General features: G+C 43.3%; 1 protein-coding gene across 3 annotated transcripts in view; it reads right to left on the bottom strand.

The window, feature by feature from the left end:
* Window positions 1-6,717: 6,717 nt before the first annotated feature.
* SLC38A6 (solute carrier family 38 member 6) overlaps window positions 6,718-24,046 on the bottom strand; it is a 65,637-nt gene continuing 48,308 nt past the window's right edge. For all 3 annotated transcript variants that reach the window (XM_062181301.1, XM_062181302.1, XM_062181303.1), the window contains 8 exons: window positions 18,796-18,861; window positions 18,497-18,550; window positions 16,635-16,714; window positions 16,217-16,317; window positions 8,997-9,121; window positions 7,803-7,947; window positions 7,605-7,699; window positions 6,718-7,429 (listed from right to left, as the gene is read on the bottom strand). In XM_062181301.1, coding sequence (XP_062037285.1) covers window positions 7,349-7,429; window positions 7,605-7,699; window positions 7,803-7,947; window positions 8,997-9,121; window positions 16,217-16,317; window positions 16,635-16,714; window positions 18,497-18,550; window positions 18,796-18,861 — 747 coding nt within the window. In that variant the 3' untranslated portion in view covers window positions 6,718-7,348. The remainder of the gene's footprint in view (window positions 7,430-7,604; window positions 7,700-7,802; window positions 7,948-8,996; window positions 9,122-16,216; window positions 16,318-16,634; window positions 16,715-18,496; window positions 18,551-18,795; window positions 18,862-24,046) is intronic.

Below are 24,046 nucleotides of genomic sequence, written 5' to 3'. Positions count from 1 at the left end.
CTCAGGCCTTCTGGCCTAGATGCTCCTCCACGTGGCTGGTTCCTGGTGCTCCGTATGAACTCTGATTTCTTTTAGATAAAGCCCTCACTCTCCTATGCATTGCTCTCGCTAAATAAAAGCTTAAAAATGTACCATGCTACCTCATTCGTTTATGCCAGTATTCAGAATTCTTCTCTGAATATTCGGCAAGAACCCATGCAGGCTTATTAATATTGGGGATTTATTAATAAGCATAGGATGATATCATATAGCACCCCAAATTCTGATAACATATGGCACCTCAGATGGGACCTTTTGGGGACTTTAAAGGGGCTGAATTCCAGCATTCTGGTATCATATTTTAAGAGGGTCAATATTGATTTCAAGCTCACAGGTGAACAGCAAGAAATTACATACAATCAGGGGCCTGCGCTGTGGCACAGTGGGCTAAGCCTCCATCTGCAGCGCCGGCATCCCATATGGGCACCAGTTTGTGTTCTGGCTGCTCCACCTCTGATCCAGCTCTCTGTTATGGCCTGGAAAAGCAGAAGATGGCCCAAGTATGTGGGCCCCTGCACCCGCATGGGAGACCCAGAAGAAGCTCCTGGCTCCTGGCTTTGGATCTTCTCAGCTCTGGCCATTATGGCCATTTGGGGAGTGAACCAGCGGATGGAAAACCTCTCTCTCTATCTCTCCCTCTGTCTGTCTGTAACTCTACCTCTCATATAAATAAAATATTTAAAAAAATAAAGTAAAAACAATACATACACAGTCCAACAAGCCAGAGACATTTCTCTGCAAGTCTATCTTCTTCATGGCATCCTATTACAATGCTTTTAAATTCAGTGTTTGTGTGTGTGTGCACACGTGCGCGTGTGTTTTCCTGGCAACTCAATCCCCCTCTCCAGCCATTGACTGCGTCCCATTGGCGAATAAACCTCTGACTCCCACCCGTCTACCTGGCCATCAGCCAGGATGAGTCTTCCTTCTCTAATTGCTTGTGCTGACAGCCTGGCGAACTCAGACAGTAGATCATCATGATCGTACACACAGACCAACCATACAGGAAGAATGGGAGACAGGAGGGATTCTCACTGCAGTGGAGAAACTGTACCCACAATATCTTCACTTGAAATTTTGCTTTCCTACTCTTTCTACCTCACCATGGAAAGACTATACCTGGTATGGAATGCAGACTTGAGTATTTAAAGCAGAAAAACGAATTCCTCAGTACTAAGTCGTGCGATCAAACATGCTGACAGCGAAAATCTAGGCAAAAAACTTTTCAGGAAGCCAAGCATGCTTAATATCAGGCTGATTCCAACCGTCGCACAGTGCTGTCCGCGTGCCAAGAAGAGAAACAGGCCGACACGGATTCCGTCCTTAGCATCTACGTTCTCTCTCCCCGTGCTGCAGAGGCAACGTCAGCACCACAGACAGCCCAGGGCGGAAACCCTCTCCGCGCCCAGCTACCCGCAGATTAGCCAGTAATCCGATCCCCCAAACGTGCAGGGCAGAGGAAGGAGAAGAGAAAAAGCTGTTTACATTAAGAAGAGACCTTCCGAATCCATTAACATCTCTTACAATGTGCCTAACCCCTGGGCCCTAAAATGAATCTTTTTCTGGGCGAAGTGGTTGTAGAACTTCCTAGGATTGAAAACACATTTGAACTCCAAAGAGTACTGGTTGGTGCAAACAATACATGGAGAGGAATCACTCTTTTCTGACTGTCCTCTGCTCACTTCACTACCCCGGGGAACACGGGAAAAGCAGTTGTTTTAGATGTAGGCAAATACAGAACACGCGATTTTGCAAAGATGAAAATGTTTAAGAGCACAGGAAAGCCAGTGATTATCTCATAACCCATTTAAAGACACATATGGAATATACCTGAACATGGGTACTTTCTGCTTTTCCACTGATTAATTTGTTAGAGGAGAGCATAAACCAAAATTTAATGTTTCGGGTTCTTGCTGTTAGGCAGGGGAAGTGCAGGCCAAGCAGCAAAAACAGTGGCCAGCTCAGCGCACTGCAGCCTTTTATCCACTTCCAAAAGGGGAGTGGCTACCAGTGGGTGGGTACAGATGAGATCACCCAGTGGGCAGGCAGAAGGGGGGGGGGTGCATGTGCCTCCAGCTCATGAGCCTAAGTCTATCTCCTTGATTAGTCTCATATCAAGTTTACCAGCGTACTGAAATGTAAAAACTGCCGTAGTGCGGGCTGGCGTTATGGCATAGTGGGTAAAGCCACCACTGCCTGCAACACCAGCATCCCATATGGCTGCCCTGCTTCCAATCCAGCTCCCTGCTAATGCGCCTGGGAAAGCGTGGAAGATGGCCCAAGTGCTTGGGCCCCTGCACCCATGGGGAAGACCCAGAAGAAGTCCAGGACAGCCAGCCCTGGCTGCTTCAGCCAACTGGGGAATGAACCAGCAGATGGAAGCTCTCTCTCTCTGTCCATAACTCAGACTTTCAAAATCAATCAATCAATCAATCAATCAGTCCTTAAAAACCAAGCTGCTGTAGTAGAAAGAAACTCGACAATATAGGGGCAAAGCAAACTAGAGGTTGGGCTGATCTGGCATGAAATGCCAGACACGGAACCGCCAGAGAGTAGAGAACTGTGGTGCTTTCAAGACCTCCGCGCCATACTTTCTAGGCTGTGTGAATTCTGGATCCTGCTTCTAGATGGAAACAAGGAGAAAAAAGCACAACAAAGACTTCCAGACCTGGGGTGTTTAAAGGGCCTTCACACAGTAAATCAATCCACAGCCAAACTGGAATGGCAGAGGTGTGAATTGCCCCCATTCATCTTAATGGAGTGTTAACTTCAAAGGCTTGTTTTAACCATTTAAATGCTAAACTTATGAGTAAACATTCTTTTTTCCCCCCTAAATAGTATAAACATTCACCCTCAACATATGAAAGCAATTTATAGTCTTGGTACTTTATCTTTTCATTTTGCAAACAAATCTCCAAATGCTAGAAAAGTATATACTTTGTGCTTTACTTAGTTTTATTTCTAATAGTTGTTACCTAATAAATTATGAACATTAAGCCATAATGAGAAGGCTCCATTTCCTAGGAAAAACACTTAGGAGTCCTTGAACCGGGATATTTTGGTCATCTCGGTGAAGGGGGCACTGCTCTCACCTGCAGTCTTGTTAGTTTTGTTCAAATGGAGAAAGTGGTGTGTCAGGATGGCAGAGCGGTCTAAGGCGCCAGACTCAAATGGAGAAAGTTGTGACTCCAAATAGCACCTGGACGTATCTAGTTCCAGCAAAGTAAACGGAAGAACACCTCCACCAAGCATTTTTCTTGTTATCAGTGAAGCTTCAGTATTCAATAGGTTAGTACTTTCCCAAACCTCCCATAATCCTAGCTCATGAGCAAGTGACAAAAAGTATGGACTGATGCCCAGCTGTCATCACACTTAACATTTGCCCCAAGGGGCATCCTTGCATCTGTTACAGATTTAGGGTTATTTTGGTATTTCTGGAATTGGGTTTATTTAGGCAGCTGAATACCTATTTGTTTGGATCCAGACTTTCCTAAGCACAAAGACAATACAAGGCGTCGCCTATCAGATTGATGGGCTCTAGCAGACCTGAAGCCACATGGGGCCCAGGCCTGGCTGGGCCTCTGGGATCATGCCAGGTGCTTGGTTTTAACAGCACAGTGGGACTGGGCTGGCGAGAAAGCACTACCAACCGCGCATTCCGGCCCAGTGCCCCCATGCGTGGAAACGACAGAAAGATTCTGAAGATAATAGCTGCACAAGGTGAAGATGAAGAAATTCGAGATGTTTCACGTCCTTGGTTGAGAGCAAATTCATTTCACTGGCTCAGAGGACAGAGAAAAGGGCCATCTATGTATTTTACCTATTAAGAAAGGCTTTTTTGGCCGGCGCCGCGGCTCAATAGGCTAATCCTCCGCCTTGCGGCGCCGGTACACCGGGTTCTAGTCCCGGTTGGGGCGCCGGATTCTGTCCCGGTTGCCCCTCTTCCAGGCCAGCTCTCTGCTGTGGCCAGGGAGTGCAGTGGAGGATGGCCCAAGTGCTTGGGCTCTGCACCTGCATGGGAAACCAGGAGGAAGCACCTGGCTCCTGGCTTTGGATAGGCGCAGCATGCCGGCTGTGGCGGCCATTTGGGGGGTGAACCAACAAAAAAGGAAGACCTTTCTCTCTGTCTCTCTCTCTCACTGTCCACTCTGCCTGTTAAAAAAAAAAAAGGCTTTTTTGGTCTGCACTAACACGTACCAGGCCATTTAATCCTCTCAACACAACCCGGAACAGTAGGTATTGACTCCATTTTCTAGATATAAAAGCGAAGGCTGGGAGAGGTTAAGCAGTTTGAGTGCCTTTCAGTGAGGTTCGGATCCAGGTCTTCCTAACCCCAGAACTTGGTCTCTTCCTGTTCTCAAGCTGCCGAAGCAGTGTCTCTGTGACCTTCTGGAAAGACAAGCTCAGTTGACAGCGTTTCATCCTGTTTCCAGAGTGGGGGGCAGGAGAGCACCTGCAAAACTGTGCATTTCCTTACATGCAAATTAGCACTTTGCGTGCAATTCCCCACTTTACATATGCACCCTGGCTTCCATAGGCTGCTACCAAGGCGCCTCTCACATCCCACACTGAGCACTGAGCTTCCAGGTTCCAACCAGAAATAAGCCAGGCCAGTGGGAAGACTGCCGTGAGTGACAGCCTCGAAGCAAAGCATGATGGGCATGGCCTATATTTGTCTCTGCGAAACAGAATGTCACATGTTCTAGGGACAAACTGAGAAAGCTCAGAGAACTTTCAAATCCACAGCCAGTCACCCAGCTCTACAGAGAAAAAAACAATCAGTCTTTGGATAGGATTTGGAGGTAGGGCAAAACATCAAGTGGAATAATCTCAGTTTTGTTGTTAGTGATTGATGTTGACAACATTAACCCACAAGCTAACATTCAATTTTGTATGTAAGCTTGATACACTGATCTCTTTGAAAACAAAAGATTAATCCCATAATATTTAAGAACACTAAAAACTTCTGCTTTGTGAAACACATTGTTAAAAGAATGAAATGGCATGCCATAGACTGGGAGAATCTTTGCAGAACACATATTTCATAAAGGACACACATCTAAAATATACAAAGAATGCTTAAAACTCGAGGATGAGAAAACAACCCAGTTAAAACAGTGGGCAAAAGAGTTGAATACCAAAGAAAATATGCCGATGTTAACTAAGCACGGCTTATTTAGACGCTCTATGTTCTATGTCATTGGGGAACTGCAAATTTAACTGGGATCCACTACGCACCCATTCGAATGGTGAAAATCCAAAACACTGATAATACCAAATGCTGGTGAGGATGTGGACAAAACAGAACTCTCACTCATGGCTGGCAAGAATGTAAAATGCTACTACTCTGGAAGGCAGTTCGGCAGTTTCTTTCTTTTTTAAAGATTTATTTATTTTTTATTTATTTATTTTGAAAGAGGGCTGCCGCTGTGGCACAGTGGGTTAAGACTGCCCGCATCCCAAATGGGCACTGATTTGAGTCCTGGCTGCTCCATTTCCGGTCCAGCTCTCTGCTAATATGCCTGCGAAAGCAGAGGAAGGTGGCCCAAATCCTTGGGCCGCTGCACCCACGTCGGGGACCTGAAGAAGCTCCTGGCTCCTGATCAGCTCAGTTCAGCTCCAACCGTTGCAACCTTTTCAGGGAGTGAACCAGCAAATGGAGGACCTCTTTCTCTCTGACTCTCCCTCTCTCTCTCTATAACTCTGGCTTTCAAATAAATAAATAAATCTTAAAAAAAAAAAAAAAAGTCTTAGAGAGAAAGAAATATTCTATTTGTTGACTCATTCCCCAGATGGCCACAACTGTCAGTGTGGGGCCAGGCCAAAGCCAGGAGCCAGGAGCTGCATCCGGGTCTCCCACGTGGGTGCAGGGGCTCAAGCACCTGGGCCATCTTCCACTTCTTTCCCAGGCCATTAGCAGGGAGCTGGATTGGAAGTGGAGCAGCCAGGCTAAGAACTGGTGCTCATAAGGGGCTTTACCTGCTAAGTCACAGCACTGGCCCCAGCAGTTTCTCAGAAAACTAAATATACTCTATGTACACAATGTGGCAATTGTATTCCTTGGTATTTACCCAAATGATTTTAAAACTTACATCTCCATGAAAATCTGCACACAAATGTTGACAGTTACTTTAATCATAATTGTGTGAACTGGAAGTAACTAAGAGGTCTTTTGACAGGTGGATGATACACAAACTGTGGGACAGCCATACAGTGGCAGTCTGTTCAGTGCTAGACAGAAAAAGCTTCTCAGGTCACGAAAAGGCATGGGAAAAAACTCAATTGTACATCGCTAAATGAAAGAAACGAGTCTGAAAAGGACCCAGACTACATGGTCCCAACCATGTGGTATTTTGGAAAAGGCAAAGTGACAGAGGCAATGACTGCTAAGAATAAACCCTAATATCGACAAGGGCTTCAGTTATAACATCAACATTGGCTCCCTAAGTGTATCAAAAATGCTACGCTAACGCAAGATGCTGAAAACAGCACGGCCTGCAGGTACTGTGGGAGGGAGGGAGAGTATAGGAGCTCTCGGCACTTTCCGCTCAATATTTTTGGAAACATGAAACTTCTATAAAAAATAGTCTATTCGTTTTTTTTTAAACCTCAAACAAAAGATTGACACAATTTAGTAGGAACACATCTCAAAAAGTTCATGACAAAATAGAATTAGAAGGTTTTTATTTTTATTTTTTACATTTATTTATTTCTTTATTTGAAAGGCAGAGTGACGCAGGAGGAGAGATGGAGAGAGACATTTTCCATCTGTTGGTTCACTTCTCAGATGCCTGCAACAGCTGGGGCTGGGCCAGGACAATGCCAGGAACACAGAACTCCAACTGGGTCTCCTGTCCCGGGGGAGCAGGACCCAAGCACTTGGGCCGTCTTCCTGTTTCCTCAGGCACCTTAGCAAGGAACCGGATCTGGAAGCAGAGCAGCTGGGACCCAGGCAGTCCTGGGGACTCCGACACGGGAGGCAGGCAAGTGTGGCTTAACCCCCTGAGCACCACCGCCTGCCCTGTGAGGGGAGCTCACTTTGGTGTGAGATCTTTGAAATCCATGCTTCTCTTCCTAACAAGCATTTGCCATGAGCTTCTCGTCCATTTACCAGTGTTCTGAATTCATCTTTTATCGTGGTTAAAAGTAGTGCACTCCGACCCTCTTCTACACAGTGCTGCTTCGCTCTGCTTTTTCTGTGACTGATTTTTATAAAAGTATTATTTTTCATCCAAGGTGCCGCCCAGAATTATTCCATCTTGCATATGGAGATAAACTATGCTTCAAAAGAAGCAAGACAAGATTGCTTTCATTTATTAATCCAATCAAAAATGATGAGCGCTAAGCTGAAATTCCCAACCAAAATTCCAGAGAGGAGCAAAACAAACGCCTGTGGAAATAAGAAAAAAAGACCAAAAAAATTAGACTATTTTAAAATCTCTAACCTTACCCACGGATATAGTTTATACTTAAAACTATTACTTTTTGACAGACAAAATAATATAAAACAACAAATTATCTCTTAATATACAAATCTTCAAAGAAAAAAGCCAAAAACAACCTACCCCGAGCTTCTTCCTTGAGAGAAAATCCTCTCTGCTGAGTTTCAGATAAAACAGTCCCGGGAACACAAAGATCAAACACGTTGATGTACTGGCCCCTTGAAGGTGGAGGGAAAAAAATAAAAAAGGAAGTGTTGTTGAATTCAGATGTGAGCCTAACAATTTCATCACGCAGATTTTTTTTTTAAATACACAACTTACCAACGACACCGAAAACATTCCTAATGTCAGGAACATATATTGCAAGTAAAACAATGGTAACGTTGAGTGCTAGAGTGATCAGAAAATGGCGAATCCACGAGAACGGAAAATTGGAGAAAAAGATCATCATTAAAGCTTTTCTGGCCTGTGTATCAGAGAAGGAAACAGGTTTGAGCAAAGAGGAAGTATCAGAGGCAAAATATTTGACGAAAGAAACCCAACCCATGCACAGTACCCATGATATTCTTAGCCTCAAAACCACTCAGATTTCAAAAACTATAGCATATACTTCATTCTGAATTCCTTGTGCACATAAGTGAACAAACCTTGCTGTGTGAACTTCACAATAAAAATTATTTTGGTTGGATTCTAGACAATATTTTCACAGGCAATTTTTTTAGGTTGCATAACTTTAAAAATTACCAACAATAACGAATGTGTGATGAAATCTCAATCATAAAATTCAAGAGACTGAAAAACAAAGCTACAAAACAGAAAAAAGGAATCGGGCCATGGGAAGCACCACTCACTGGCTTCGCTGATGTCAACAGGGGAGAGCTCACTACCCCGCCCAGTGCTCCAGGGGCAGCCGGCAGCCACGTCCCACCAAAGTCTGTCCAGCCCCACTGCCTTCTTGGAGCTGCAGACCCCGGAGGGAGGAGGCAAACAAGTCTCCAAGTCCCAGCTCACTGTCCTGAGATTCAAGACATCCCAGTCAAAGCAGTTATGCCCGAAGGCTTTGTTTTCATTTGCTCGGAAATTCTTCGGATTCTTCTGTGTCCCAACTAGATGCAGAACAAAATCTGTTCCTGCCCCTTACGTGATAATTCTAGAGCAAATGAAATATGTTGCCTGAGATTAAACTAGAATATCCATGTGAAAATGTATCTACAACAAACCAGAAGGGGCGTATTTTTGCCGGCTTGACTCTTCTCTCTTCATGCACATTCTTTTGACAAGAGAATACAGAAAGGGAGGAGCAAACCCCACGCTTTAGCACCACGCTCTGCAAACTGGAGACTGACTCTCGAGAAGCACGATCAGCGATCAGCGTGGCGTGGCGTGCACTGTGACCTTGTGCTTGCATGGGGCCTTATGCAGATGCGAGGTCTTTGACCAATTCCTGGACAAACCCAAAAGATAGACCCGAATGGCTGTGATTCAATGCCAACAAGAACCATTAGGCACACTTACAGGGAAGTGGATTAAGGGCACTGTCAATAGCACAGCAAACAGCAGGCACAGCTTCACAGCCATGACGACAACGTCACGCGGCAAGTATTTACTATAACCGTGCAGCAATTCTGGCTCCACTTTGTCTGTGAGTGAGAAAGCAGTGAGGATCACATTAGGAACTACATCCCACGACGTCAGTGATACCAAAATGACTTTCCTCTGCACTAACGGATCAGAACAGATGCTGTGTTCCTACTACCAAATCCATCTCCGGCTTTTCCTTTCTATGAAATACAGAGACATCCGTTAAGTGTCTTCTTGAAACCTGTAATTCTTTTCATCTTTAATGAAATTAGGACCAGAATGAGCAGGACCTCTAAAATTATGACAATGAACATTGACAAAATATATCCTTTTTAATGGGGCAGCGTTGTGGCATAGAGGGTAAAGCCGGCCCCTGTGGCACTGGCATCCTATGGGGCACTGGTTCTTACCTCAGCTGTTCCACTTCTGATCCAGCTCCCTAATGGCCTGGGAAAAGCAGCAGAAGGCGGCCCCAGTGCTTGGGCCCCGGCACCCATGTGGGAGACCTGGAAGAAGCCCCTGGCTCCCCGGCTTTGGCCTTGCCTGGCCCTGACTGTAGCAGCCACCTGGGGGAGTGAACCAGCGGATGGAAGATCCCTCTCTCTCTGTCTTGCTCTCTCCACAACTCTGACTTTTTAAAATAAATACATATATTTTAAAAATATTTTAGAAATATATCCTTTTAAAAACTTTTCCATATCTGAGGGTCTTGAATTTTAATGTTGTTTTTCTGTAAAGTACTTCTACGTATAACTTTGAATTTGGTCCCTATGACAATATAAGCAGGTGGGCTCAAATATTAAATATTAAAATAGCAAATGACTTGTCCAAGGTCATACAACACACAGGGGCTGTACCCTCGGTGCTAAATCGTATTCCTCAATACCACGATATTTTTCTCAGTTTTGAGCACGCAGCCTGCTTCGTCAACACTTTATCTGCAGATCCAGTCTATGAAAGGGGGAGTGAAGTGGCGCGGCAGTGACTCACTGGACAGCCGGGCCAGTGACAGTGACAGTGACAGGATGGACAAGCCCTGACCAGGCTGCCCTCCAGGGCTCCTCCATCCCCCCGGGACAAGGTGCAGCTGGTACTTAACACAACATGGTGCTTTATAACGAGGATGTGTTCTAGAAAGAATGCTTTACAGGAAATAAAAAAACAAATCAAACACGCCTCTGTTGTCAAAGACCTGGAAGTCAAAGGGGAGAGATGACAAGCTCACACAGATATTACAGAAAGAACACACACACACAGCGCTACGGGCATTCTAAACCAGGAGCATGCAGAGCCACGCCTAAACATCACCACGCACCGCAACGGAACTTCTCTGCGGGTCGCACTCCGTTCCCCCATCTTTACACTGACTTCCGGTTACTGAGAGCACGCTGAGTCTGTGTATTTGTGGTAAATTCAAAGCTGTGGGGGGAGAGGTTTTTTAGATTCAAGAAGCAGCAGTTGGGTACGTGCACTTGCGATGATGAACAGCACAGTCCACAGCACGGTGGCCGACACACAGCACGCTGCAGGGCGGACTAGGGAGGCAGGTGGCAGGCCTGGGAGTGCTGTACGGATCCACCCAGTCACCTACTGTGTGTGGGTCTGCATTCAATCTGGCAGGCCCCAGAGACGTAGGGAAGATTCAAGAACAGCTCGCTGCGATCTGGACTAAGCAGGAGTGCGGGTGGGAGGAGAAAGAGACTCAAGTCAGGGATGCCAGGTAGAAAGCTACTAACACAATCTGTGTAAGGGCGTGAGAATCTGAAGCAGGCTGGGGATGGGAGGGAAACGAATGGTCTAGGAGTTAAACACTGCACACAATGCAGGCGTAGGTGACTAAACAGGAGATTATTAAGAAGAGCCAGGAAAATCTGGTTCCTATTTCCACATCTGTGAGATAACCTCCCAGTCTTTACAGAAACATGGCAAACTATTTTATTTCCATTTTCTGAATCATAAAATGAGCTATGAATACTTCTTACTTAACAGCTTCAAATGGTCTGGTTATTACACAACACGTGAGCCCTGGTGTGGTGCGCCAGAATAATACTTCTTGCTTCCTCACCATGGAATGGTCTAATTTCCTAACCAGGGTCAATATTATTTACACGGGGACAGACTTACAGGTCTCTCTAACCTGACAGAATTCCAACACTAAGTAAGCCTTGAAAGCTCTGGATAAAAGGATCCCAAGCAGTTCTCGCAGCCTGAAGAATCAGATTCATCACAAATTCCAAACAAATGTCACATGTGCACATCCTACCTCCCCAGGAGGAAAACCCTTCTGCTCGGTGAGTCACTGTATTCTTAGCTGAGCCTTAACATATGTAAGGGATAGAGTGCAACATGCTTGTCTGGATTCAGACAAATCTCCACAAAGCTCACGGGGGCCTCACGGTGATCTCAGCAAGTTCTGGGTGCCACTGAAGGGCGGCGCTGTGCTGTTAACACAGCCTGTCACGCAGGGTATGATGATCACAAACAACATAAAGAACACTGCACCAGCACTTTCTACCCATAAGACAAAGGGCTCCTGTTATCCTGAGAGACACCAAAAAGGTTTTCCTTGGTTATGACCAATGCCAAAAAGAATCACCAAAGATAAAATTAGAACCTGTATCTTTTGTTTTTAGAGAAGGAATTACTTTTATATCATTGTCTAACTACCTGCCTACCTACCATGTAGTTTTTCTTCATGTATATAAAATTTGCATACTCTGAAGAATGCCCATAGGAGAAAGGAATTAAACCAGAGACAACTAATAGCTTTACCTGATAACTGGGTGAATTCTTGTCTAAGAAACATCTTGTTTACATGGTGAAAACCTTCAGCTTTTGTGTTCAAGCAAAAGTGACAGACAGACAGACAGATAAGACAGATAGATGGATGGATGCCTGGAGCTTATATGACTTAAGCTTTCCCAAAAGTTCACTTCAGCAGAAATGGAATGAAGGAAATCTGGATTTACAGACAGAAAAAACTGGATTCGAATCTCATCTCCATTATTCATTTATTGCAGATACTGGCCCAATTCCTCAACCTACATGAACCTATGCCCACTTTACAGAGCTGTTACAAGAATGAGGTTAGGTGATGTACGTAAAAGGCCTGACACTGACACAAATGTTAGCTCCTTCCTCCCCATCCCTTTCCATCTAAGCTTTCTTACAATACAGTCCTAGAAGCCTGATGACCCATGCTACTGATTTAACTATTTCTCACCATCCTCGACACTGGCAGGCCATCTGAAGTTCTTCCAGAGAGATGAGAGTTCTGCTCATCTACAGGGAGCAGAAGGCCAGTTCTTTTTTTTCTTCCCCCTTCAATGTTAAAGATCATTGACTATAATACAGTTGAGCATCCCTAATCCAGAATGTTCCAGAATGTGTCATGCTCTAGAAAGACTCAGATTTTAGATGTTCAATTAGGGAAGCTCAAGTGATAAAGTCTACACAAAAATTCCAATATCCAAAAAAAATTAAGTCGAAAACATTTCTGGTCCCAAGAATTTCAAATAAGTAATATTCAATCAGCAATACTTGTGCCAGATGACTATTTAATGTAAAAAATACACACAACTATTCTATGTTAAATCTTTTTGAATCCTACACAGCAAAGGAAATGATCAATAGAGTGAAGAGACATCCAACTGAATGGGAAAAAATATTTGTAAACCACCCACCCAACAAAGGATTAATATCCCGAATATACCAGCAACTTAAAAACACTCAACAGAAAAACAACCAATCCAGCTGAGAAATGGGCAAAGGACTTCAATAGTCAGCTCTCAAAAGAAGAAATAGAAATGGCCAACAAATATATGAAAAAATGTTCAACATCCCCAGCCACCAGGGACATGCAAATCAAGACCACAATCAGGTATCACCTCACCCCTGTCACTGGCTAAAATCCAAAACACAGAGTAGCAAATGCTGGCGAGGATGTGGACAAGGGGAGCACTTCCACACTGCTGGTGGGAATGTGAGTGAGTGCAGCCACTGTGGAGATTTCTTTAGAAACTAGAAACAGACTTGCCGCATGATCCCACAATCCCACTGCAGGGTATTTACCCAAAAGACTTGAACACAATGTGTCAAAGAGACACCTGCACCACCATGTTTATAGCGGTAGTGTTCACAATAGCCAAAATTTGGATTCAACCAAGGTGTCTACCATCAGATGAATGGATAAAGAAAATGTAGAATATATACTCAATGGAATACGACTCAGCTATAAAAAGAGTGAAATTCTACCATTTGCAGCAAATGGACGTAATTGGAGGACATCTTGCTGAGTGAAATAAGCCGGACCAAGAAAGACAAAAACTGCATGTTCTCCCTTATATGTGGGAGCTAAAATTAAAAACAAACAAAAAAACAAAGCAAAGGAAAAAGAAAGTTCTGTGTATATCAGTGCTGTTCAAATATAGTTTCATAAAACTTTGTTTTATATCTTTGTCAAACCAATGGTTAAGAATGCTATACTGCTATAGCTTTTATGATCTGTGATTAAGTTAAAATTCACCGTATATGGGTGAAATGGTCATTTTCTAACTCATTTATGATTTACAGCTGTTGTCTGTATTCCCACTAAACTTGGGTCTTCTAGCTTCTTACTTGCTAAACTTCTTATTCAGTGAAGTATTAAGCCTTTTTATTGTAATGTAAATTTAAGACATGGTATCTCAAAAACTAAAGAAAAAGAGTGAAGGAAGGAGGGTGGGAGAGAAAGGAGGAGGGAGGAAGGGAGTATCATTATGTTCTCAGAACTGTTTCTACAAATCACACTGAAGTGTTAAAAACTAATTAAAAGGTAAAATAAAATAAAATACTTTAAAAAGTCTTTTTAAACTCCCAAAAATCCTGCAATAGTATCTTATTGACACATAAAAGTCTTATTAAATCTGTTTTAAAAACTAACAAATCCAGGGCCCGCACTGTGGCTTAGCAGGTAAAGCTGCTGCCTGCAGTACTGGCATCCCATATGGGCACCGGTTCGAGTCCCAGCTGCTCCACTTCTGATCCAGCTCTCTGCTATGGCCTGGGAAAGCAGTAGAAAATGGCCCAAGTCCTTGGGCCCCTGTACCTGCATGGGAGACCTGGAAGAAGCACCTGGCTCCTGGCTTTGGATCGGCACATCTCCGGCCACTGTGGCCAACTGGGGAGTGAACCAGTGGATGGAAGACCTCTCTTGACCTCTCTCTCTCTTCCTCTCTTTCTCTCTCTGTGTAACTCTGACTTTCAAATAAATAAATCTTTAAAAAAAAAACTAACAAATCCAACAACCAAAAATACAGCATATATATTTCAAGCTTTGTTTTACCAGTAATGATCAAAAAACCCAAGAATCTGTTGTAACTGTCTTTGTAGTGTAGCCCGCAAGGCACCATGCTCACACTGGAAATAATGCCGTTCCTGATGGTACACATAGAATTCCAAATCCCAAACCCAAACTCCAGCAAAAAATGCAGTAGATTCAGAATCACGATGGTTTTATTACTACTGAAATAACAACAGATATAACAAAACAAGGCCATTTAAGCAATTACAAGTTCCTGGAAGATAATACAGCACTTCCTGAAAAGTTACCATACTTAAATTTACTTAAAGACAGTAGGAAGAGCAGTACAGTGCTGAGACAGAGTGCCTGAAACCACAAACTAACTATGATAACAGTGATGATGATGACAGTAATAACAGTAACGCGCCCTGAGCGGTAGCTCTCATTCCTGGAGGACTCAAGTACCGTTCCAGGCATCTTACACGTCACTCACTTCTGCCTCAAAGCACCCACGCGCAGTTCTCCTCAAGTTACAGAACCGGAGACGAGGACATCGCAGCGGGAACGCTCCTGTTCAGATAAAGTAGGAGCAGAGGCGTCTGAACCTGACTTCCTTTACCAGGGTTAGGAAAGGAAGCCATATACAAAAACTGTGCCAACGCCGTCAGACCTGGGAAAACTCTGGGAGAGAAGTCAAATGGCGTACCGGTCATCCAGAATGTCTAAATCCTGAAACACGTGCACAGGGCTATCCACCATGAACTCAGAGTCAAAACAGCTGGGCACCACACAGTAGTAATAGCCAGTCCCAGCGGAGCGCTCACAAGGACATTCACAGCTGAAAGGTATGTTCAGAAACGGACAAACTGAATGAGACTTACAATGTGTTTGCTTGCAAACTAAGAGAGCTTACAATTTTTTCTTGTTCTAGACTTTTCTTCTTAAAATTTATTTATTTATTTGAAAGACAGATTACAGAGAGAGAGAAAGAGAGGGAGACACCTTCCATCTGCTGGCTTATTCCCCAGATATCTCCAATGGCCTGAGCTGGGCCGATCTAAAGCAAGGAGCCAGAAGCTTCATCCGGGTCTCCCACATGGGTGCGAGGGCCCAAGCACCTAGGCCATCTTCAGCTGCTTTCCCAGGCCACAGCAGGGAGCTGGATCGGAAGTGGATGTCGGTGCTGCAGGTGGGTGGCTATACTTGCTATGCCACCGCACTGGCCCCTGTTCTAGACTTTTAAGGTTTACTTTTTCTTCAGGATCTTATCAAGAGAGAAAAAAATTCCAACATACTGAGTAGGCAGATTTTCCAAAGTAAGAGATTTTGATGTTCATTTTATGAATTTAAAAGTTTTTCAAACATTGAGGAGAGAGGTCAGGGTGTATCATGGGATGCCCATCTGCTGAATGCTGCGACACAGTGCAAAGCAGCGCGTTCGATACCTCTGTGCACAACGCAGGCCAGGGGAAAATCCTTCCCTTTCTAAGTTGTTCTTTAGAAATTGAGATGATTGATTCTCCCAACCGCCAAACTTCTGAACTAGACTCTAATTATATTGGATTTGCATTTAAAAAATCATTGCTACACATTTTCTCTTATGGCAAGAGATCAACATCCCTAAGCCTGCAGGTCCACTGAGGTGTTGAAGGAGATGCTCACATGAACTCATTGATCTGAAGCTCGATCCGCCTTCCCCAAAGAGAATTGACACTTGAAAGTCTCTAGAGCAGCCCCGGAGGGGCCGCGCTGTCAGCCGGTGGCCTGAACAAATTCCCTTATTAATGAAAGGCAGAAAGAGGATCTATAGTCAGGTGTGAGATCACCTACACGACAATTCATTTTGTTATCCATAATTAAAGAATATACTCACCATAAAAAGTGAGGTACCCAAAGAGCGCAGATAGAGAATAAATGAGGAAACTTAGAGCAACTGCTGTATTGGTTACATTCTGCATTCTTTTCTTCGAAGGGCTAAAAAACAAAAACAGTAAAAGTGTAGCAGTGATCTGAATTACATAGAAAGAAACAAGTTTCTCCAAGCTAGTCAAGAGAATTCCTTCACTGACGGTCTAATCCATCCATTTCCAGTCTGAGATCAGCACACAAAGGACAACAGTCTTGCAGGCCATAGTCTCAACCTGGATAGAATTCACTCTTGGCTGTTTCATTTTAAACTAACCCTTAGAATGCAACGATGGGAGGAAAAGATTCATACGAGAGAATGACATTCAATCTGAAAGTCCTAAAGGGAAAAAGACACACAATACATTTAAAATACTTCAGGATACCTTTCAAGTTCACAGTAGATGGGCAAGATTGAGGTATGGCAGAGAAATGAAAAAGCCATGGTTGGTATGGCATAAACACTCTGAAAAACAGTTTTGAAATGACATGATTAGCAAATGCTACTGTACTGAAACCACATTTTCATTTCAACGACAAAGTCAGTCCTCAAAGTCAACTTGGCTAGATTTATTCATCTTTCATGCATCTTATTTTTTACTATTTTTTTTAAAGAGAGACACATGTATGGTCACCAGCAGATGTTTTACTTGATAGCTGGCTTGCCCATCCTATTCAAAATTTCTTGGCTGGCTTCCCATACCATGTTGCTTTTACCACAATCACTTCTGCATTATTTGGGCATGATAAAAATAATTTAGGGAAAATACATAATACTTAGGTTAAGATAAAAAATAATAATTTAGCAATGTACTTATTCCAATTCTCATTTTTTCCTAATGTATGCACAATTTAAATACATTTATTACCATAAGCAATAGCAATAGTTAAGACTTTTGAATCTGCTTTCTCTAACTCTATCCAAGGGAATACTGAAAACATTAACCACATCTTCCTACCAACAACATCTCTGACTAGGATCTCTTAATGAAATGAGTATCATTTATTCCAGACCTATACATTTTTAGAGATCCAATGGAACGCACAAGCGCATGTTTTATTTTGTTCTTAATTATTAGAATACTTAACAAAAGTCAGTACAAGTTATAAAGTACAACGGTTACCAGTGCAGTGCAAACACCGTCTTTACCAAACGGATGGTGGTGATTTATTTGCTCTTAACTGACTTTAGACTCTTTAGCAAAAGAAGTTCCAGATGAAGACCCGTGTCTGGGGACACAATGCCTGGACTCCTAAAGTATCTGAGCAGGGCTGGGAGGAAGCTGTGCTGTTTCCTGACGCCGGATTAAGGGAATGAGAGTTTAATTCACAAATTCTCTGTTTCATATATTGCTCAATTTCCTGGCTTGTCAATTACCCTACTCAGATCTTGAAGGCACATGGAGGTCTTTACGGGTAAAAGATGTGGGAACCTCCCTGGTGGGGCCAGAGAGTCACTTTTCTCATTTAAAAACTAGAAATAAAAAGGGAAGCTCTGCGTGGAGGAGTAGGCACGCCGGCACACTACCGTCCTCCACAAACAGAGCCGTGCGTGGGCCGAGGGGCTTCCAGCACCTGCGACCTGCGGAAAGTGGCTATCGGCCGGATCAGGAAGTGTGGATGTGCGGCCCTAGGAAGACTGCACAGCCCACCTGCTCACACTTCCTGTCTCCTGTGAGGACGCAGGTCTTCCAGGCCGTTCCAGGGTCCTGTGGCTCTTAGAGAAGGCGAGGGGACTTGGTCTTCCCGTCTGTGCTCCAGGCATCATAAACTTCCACTCCGGAATGCTGGCCAGAATGTATATTGGCATTGCTCCATGGCTGGTCCAATGATGAGGCTGTTTAGCAACAGACCGAGGTTCTACTCACAAGGGAGGAGTTTTCGATATAATTGGCTATTTAGCTTTACAAGTCCAGAGGGCAACAGGAAGTCTGGATCCACAGAGGACCTTATTGGCCAGAGCAGACATTCGGGAAATCTGTTCTTTTAGGCAGAAACCCATTTAAAACAGGCTGCGTTTAAAGGCACGCCAAGAGAAAAAAGAAAAGAAAAAAAAAAGGTGGCTGTTTCATAATGGGCCACCCTGCGTTAAATAATATTATTCTTCTGGTAGGCAATCCTACACTTAGCACTTTCATGAAAATTAATTAGTTACAGGTACAAAGACCTAAGAGACCCTGCTACACAAATCTCTTAAAACTTGAAATGTGAAAAATCAACCAAAAGTATCTGTTAATAACTTACACACCTCTTTGGAGAAATGAAAGAGCTTTGGTTTACAATCATCTGTAGCATTGGAAATCTGTTTAAGAGTATTGAGGGGAAAAAGAGAAACCAACAGCCATTAAAAGTCAGAATACATCAACAGAAATGATGAGTTTATTATTACTAGGTTTTCAAATCAAAACATTTTAAAACAAAGTTCCAAAATGAAATACAGCCATTACTTTTTTATTAACGAGTAAAAAAAAAAATCATTAGTCTGCCTTTTTTTTTTCCTTCTTAGTTTAAAATAAAAAGGAAGAAATTGAAAAGATAAGCTATTACCTGGAAGTACTCTTCTATGTCATTTAAGAACAGAGGACAAGGGATGGACCATTTTTTAATTATTATCTGTAAGAATAAACAGATTCAGTACTCAGATTTCTTAAATAATTTGTAAGAAATTGATTTCAAATGGGTGAGTATTATTTCAATTAACCAAACACCATACCAAACAAGAAGCTAGCAGAAGATTCTTTACATACATGAAGGGTCTTCAAAAAGCTCACGGAAGGGGCTAGCGCTAAGGGTAAAGTTCTGCCTGTAGTGCCATATCCTATATGGGCGCCGGTTCAAGTTCCGGCTGCTGCTTCTGATCCAGCTCTCTGCCACGGCCCGGGAAGACAGTGGAGGATGGCCCAAGTGGTTGGACCCCTGCAACTGCACTGGAGACCAGGAGGAAGCTCCTGGTTCCAGGCTCTGGATCAGCCCAGCTCTGGCTGTTGCAGCCGTTTGGGGAGTGAACCAGCAGATGGAAGACCTTTCTCTCTGTGTCTCCCTCTCTCTGTAACTCTACCTCTCAAATAAATAAATAAATAAATAAATTTCAAAAGAAAACACTATGCATGGATTCACATAATTTGCACCAATATAAACTCATCTTGTAATTCCATTTCCATGAATGGTCGTATGGCTTTCCCCACTTGGAATGGGGTCACCTGGGGGATTAGGGCTGCCTATCTGTGTGGGGTCTTCCTCGCTGGAAACCAGAGTCCTCTTATGGCAACTCCGAAACTCCAGCAGCATCAAAGCATTTCTTTTTAAAGCATAATTTTAAAATGAGAACATGATATTTTCACTGACAATGACACAAGGGCATGGTTATCTATGGGCCAGCTATCAAAAACGGAGAGAGAAATACCAGTGATATTTTTGGGAAGGGTCCCAGGCGGAGACAAGCAGAGACCTCATACGTGGGGAAAGCCGAGCGGGTTCTGCTGTGGATGTGCTGCCCCTCCTTGCTTTTTCAGACTGGAGTTATTTTTGGTGGATGTGAAGAAAGCTGGCTAGAATAAGAGCGCAGAGCTAGGGAACTCCAGCTGGTAAAAATAAATTAAGAAAAACATTTGGAGAAATCCATAGGGATGCTGTTTCCCAGAAAGAATCAATGAAAATGTTTCAGGATTTCACTCTTAATTGTAGCCATCCTGTTCCCGGGCCTATGGTTGTGGCTATGTCAACATCACCATTGTTGCCCCTGTTTGGGGGGGGGGGGGGCACGTAATTACTCCGTAAATGTTTGCTCCAGGCTGAATCCCAGCATACAAAGGGGCAAGGGAGAAAAAATGCAGTATTTGTCCTTTGCTGAGACCAGTAAGTAAACACTATTCCTATCCCTATTTGGTATTCATCTAGTTTTGGATTTAACTAATTCAATCAAAATTTTATGTTGTGATAAAACAAATCTTAAAAAAACATGTACTTCTAGGATTAAGTTAATGAGTGAACTAAAGAGTCTTTCTTAATTAAAAAATCTCACCAAGGGAGAAAAAAAAATGTTACAAGAACCAACCAGGCAAGTTGCTTTATTTCTAGGCTAGTTTTCAACACAAGGCCAAAAAAAATGTTACAGGAAGCAACCAGGCAAGTTGCTTTATTTCTGGGTTAGTTTTCAGCTAAAAGGCCAAATCACCAAGAAGAAAAGCAAAAGCAAAAGCAAAAGCAGTAATTGCACTATCTTTTTTTTTTTGCTGATCGGTTTTCACAAAAAGGATGAGGATGGGGTGAAATTCAGGCTTCACTGGGGTGCTGGCAGCATCTATGGAGCACTTGCTGAGTACCAGGGACCTTAAAAAGCTATATTATATTACATTATATCATATCATATCATATCATATCATATCATATATTAGCTACTTTACTTATTTTAGTTATTATCTCAAAAATTTTTTTAAAGAATTATTTATTTAGAGAGCAAACCGGCACCTGTATGGGATGTAGGTGGTGGCTTTACCCACTATGCCACAGTGCCAGCCCCATATTTCTAAACTTTCAAATCAAAATACTTCAAAATAATGCTCCAAAATGCAATATAGTCATTGCTTTTTCATTAATTAGAAAAAAAAACCATTACGGTTTCGTTTCATATGAATACAAAATTCAGCTAATTTCTTTGCAGAGACCCATCTGAAGCCCGCGCCCGCAGTCCTGCACAGCAGGCCAGGAAGCCGCCCACAAAGAGCAAAGTGCTCAGGATAGAGAGAACATGGTAAGAAGATAATTCCAGGCCTCGAAAGACAAAGGTAAAGGAGAATAAGTGTTAAAAATAACTTGTTCAATTGCACCAAAAGTTCCAACTTCTTTTTCTGCTCTAAGAACTTCCCCCCACTTTAAAAAAAAATGATTTATTTATTTGAAAGAGCTTCAGAGAGAGGCAGAGACAGTCAGAGAGGTCCTCCATTCACTGGTTCACTCCTCAAATGGCTATAATGACAGGAGCTGAGCTGATCTGAAGCCAGGAGCCAGGAGCTTCTTCCTGGTCATCCACATGGGTGCAGGGGCCCAAGAACTTGGGCCATCTTCTACTGCTTTCCCAGGCCACCGCAGAGAGCTGGATCGGAATTGGGGTAGCTGGTGCCCATACAGGATGCTGGCGCTTGCAGGCTGGTGCTGCAGGCCGGGGCTCTAACCTGCTGTGCCACAGCGCCAGCCCCAGAATTTTCCACTTTTTAAGGCTCAGCTCAAAAGCTCTGACAGCTTCCTAAAGCCTTCCGGACACTAGCTGCCAGTGATCCTTCTCTCAACTCTTGAAACTTTCACACCGAAGCATATCAATCAGTATTTCATTATGTATGTCCATATTGCTCCCTATCTCCTTCCAGTAAGTTGGTCTTATCTCCCCTACTAGACAGACAGATCCTAAGTGCTCAGGTTAAACTTCTACATCTATAATGTTGAACACAGTGCTCTGTAGGACAGCGTCGAAGATCCATTTAAACAGTTTACTATTTTAATTGCTGAATTATTGAAGTAGGAATCACAATACTACCATGTACTATGATAAAGCTTTTAGAAACAACTGCAATCTACTTGTGCTCCAACATGAACCAAAAATGGTATATTTACCAAAAAAAAAGTCAAACCATTTGGTTACCATCATTCTGATCCACTGCTAAAATAAAATTTATTTCAACAGTTTTAGATGTTTTACAGGGAGCAAAAATTTATGTTAAATTTTTTTCCAAGAAAATAAGGATCTGGGAGAACGGACTGACTATGGATTTTGATTTACGTAAGCTGAAGAGTATGATTAAGAAAATACTAGCTTTTTGGACTTATTTTTTAAAATGTCATACAAATGTTATACAGATTCATAAATACATATTAGCAAAAGTAATCAAGTGAAAAAATGGTATCCTTCCAAAAATCTTTGAATACATACACGTGTTTCCTTTTGTAACCTAATACTTAGAGACTATCTCAGATAAACATGTCAGTTAAAAAGAACATTCAGGGGCAGCCATTTAGCCTGGCATAAAGATGCTCCTGTTCCACACAGGGACGTCGTGGGTCTGACGCCTTGCTCTGGCTGTTGGTTCCAGCTTCCTGATAAGGCAGAGAATGGAAGGCAGCAGTGAGGGCTCAACCACCCACATGGGAGACCTGGGCTGAGTCCCTGGCTCCCAGCTTTGACCTGTCCCAGGCTGGCTGATGCAGGCCTGTGGAGAATGAATCAGAGGATGGGCGCTCTCTCTCTCTCTCTCTCTCTCAAATAAATAAAATACTCTTTTTAAATTATAAGAGCATAAAAAAGTGTACAATGTTCCTCACTGTCCCATTGTAAGCAAATTTAAATTGTGCTCACAGGTAAGAATCTGAGCAGATGATTTGTAAAGCATTACAATAAATGCAGAGAAAGAGTAGAGTATTATTTCCATATGCCTGCTGCGGTAGAAATCTGTATTGAGTTAAAGGGTATCTGCCATGACAAGAATGAAAAGTACAGTAGACACATCATACCAATATATTTCACTTGCTTCAAACTATTGGCTATGAAAACTAAATTACTCCTACCTATGCAGTGCCTGGATTGCCAATTATCTGTGAAGGAAAAATGGAGTATGTTATCTACACTGACTTTCTGTAACATCCAACATCCATATGCTCACTTGTGAATGCAGGCCACATCCAACCACGTAGGCACTTCTCAACAATCAACTGATAATGACATTTTTGCTGTTTCTCCTTTTACTATGAGTCTAAAAATGTATGCTGGCACTGCAAACAGTTCATGGAAAACAGAACTGAAAAGATGTTTCTTTTGGTGCAAACAACTGAAATCCACACAGAACTTTTCATAATACTTATTTTTTGAAGACCCTTGGTATGCATGGATTTCATTTTCTCCCTACCAGAATAAATGTACTTTTAAAATTCATTTTCCATGAAATTTTGAGGTACCTTTATATGTTCAATTCACTTATTTTTCCAAGATACGAGGGGGAATGCTTTTAATGTTGATAAATTCGGGGCCGGCGCTGTGTTGCAGCAGGTAAAGCCGCCACCTGCAGTGCTGGAATCCCATATGGGCGCTGGTTCGAGTCCAGCTGCTCCACTTCCAATCCAGCTCTCTGCTATGGCCTGGGAAAGCAGTAGAAGATGGCCCAACTCCTTGGGCCCCTGCACCCACATGGGAGACCTGGAAGAGGCTCCTGGCTGCTGGCTTCAGATTGGCGCAGCTCTGGCCGTTTAGGCCAATTGGGGACTGAACCAGCAGATGAAAGACCTCTCTCTCTCCCTCTCTGCCTCTCCTTCTCTCTGGGTAACACTTTCAAATAAATAAATCTTTAAAAAAAAAAAATAAGAAAGAAAAGAAAACAAGGCAGCAGTCTTACCCACTAGGCCACAGCACTGGCCCAGGAACCTTGGTTGTTTTTTTTTTTTTTTTTTTTTTTTTTGACAGGCAGAGTGGACAGAGAGAGAGAGAGAGAGACAGAGAGAAAGGTCTTCCTTTTGCCGTTGGTTCACCCTCCAATGGCCGCCGCGGTTGGAGCGCTGCGACCGGCACACCGCGCTGATCCAATGGCAGGAGCCAGGTGCTTCTCCTGGTCTCCCATGGGGTGCAGGGCCCAAGCACTTGGGCCATCCTCCACTGCACTCCCTGGCCACAGCAGAGAGCTGGCCTGGAAGAGGGGCAACCGGGACAGAATCCGGTGCCCCAACTAGGACTAGAACCCGGTGTGCCGGCGCCACAAGGCGGAGGATTAGTCTAGTGAGCCGCGGCGCCGGCTAGGAACCTTGTTTTCTAATACTGCTT

This window comes from Lepus europaeus, chromosome 22, assembly GCF_033115175.1.
Source record: "Lepus europaeus isolate LE1 chromosome 22, mLepTim1.pri, whole genome shotgun sequence".
Lineage (NCBI taxonomy): Eukaryota > Metazoa > Chordata > Mammalia > Lagomorpha > Leporidae > Lepus > Lepus europaeus.
The sequence above is the reverse complement of the archived record's forward strand: the minus strand, read 5'-3'. Positions and strand labels throughout refer to the sequence as shown.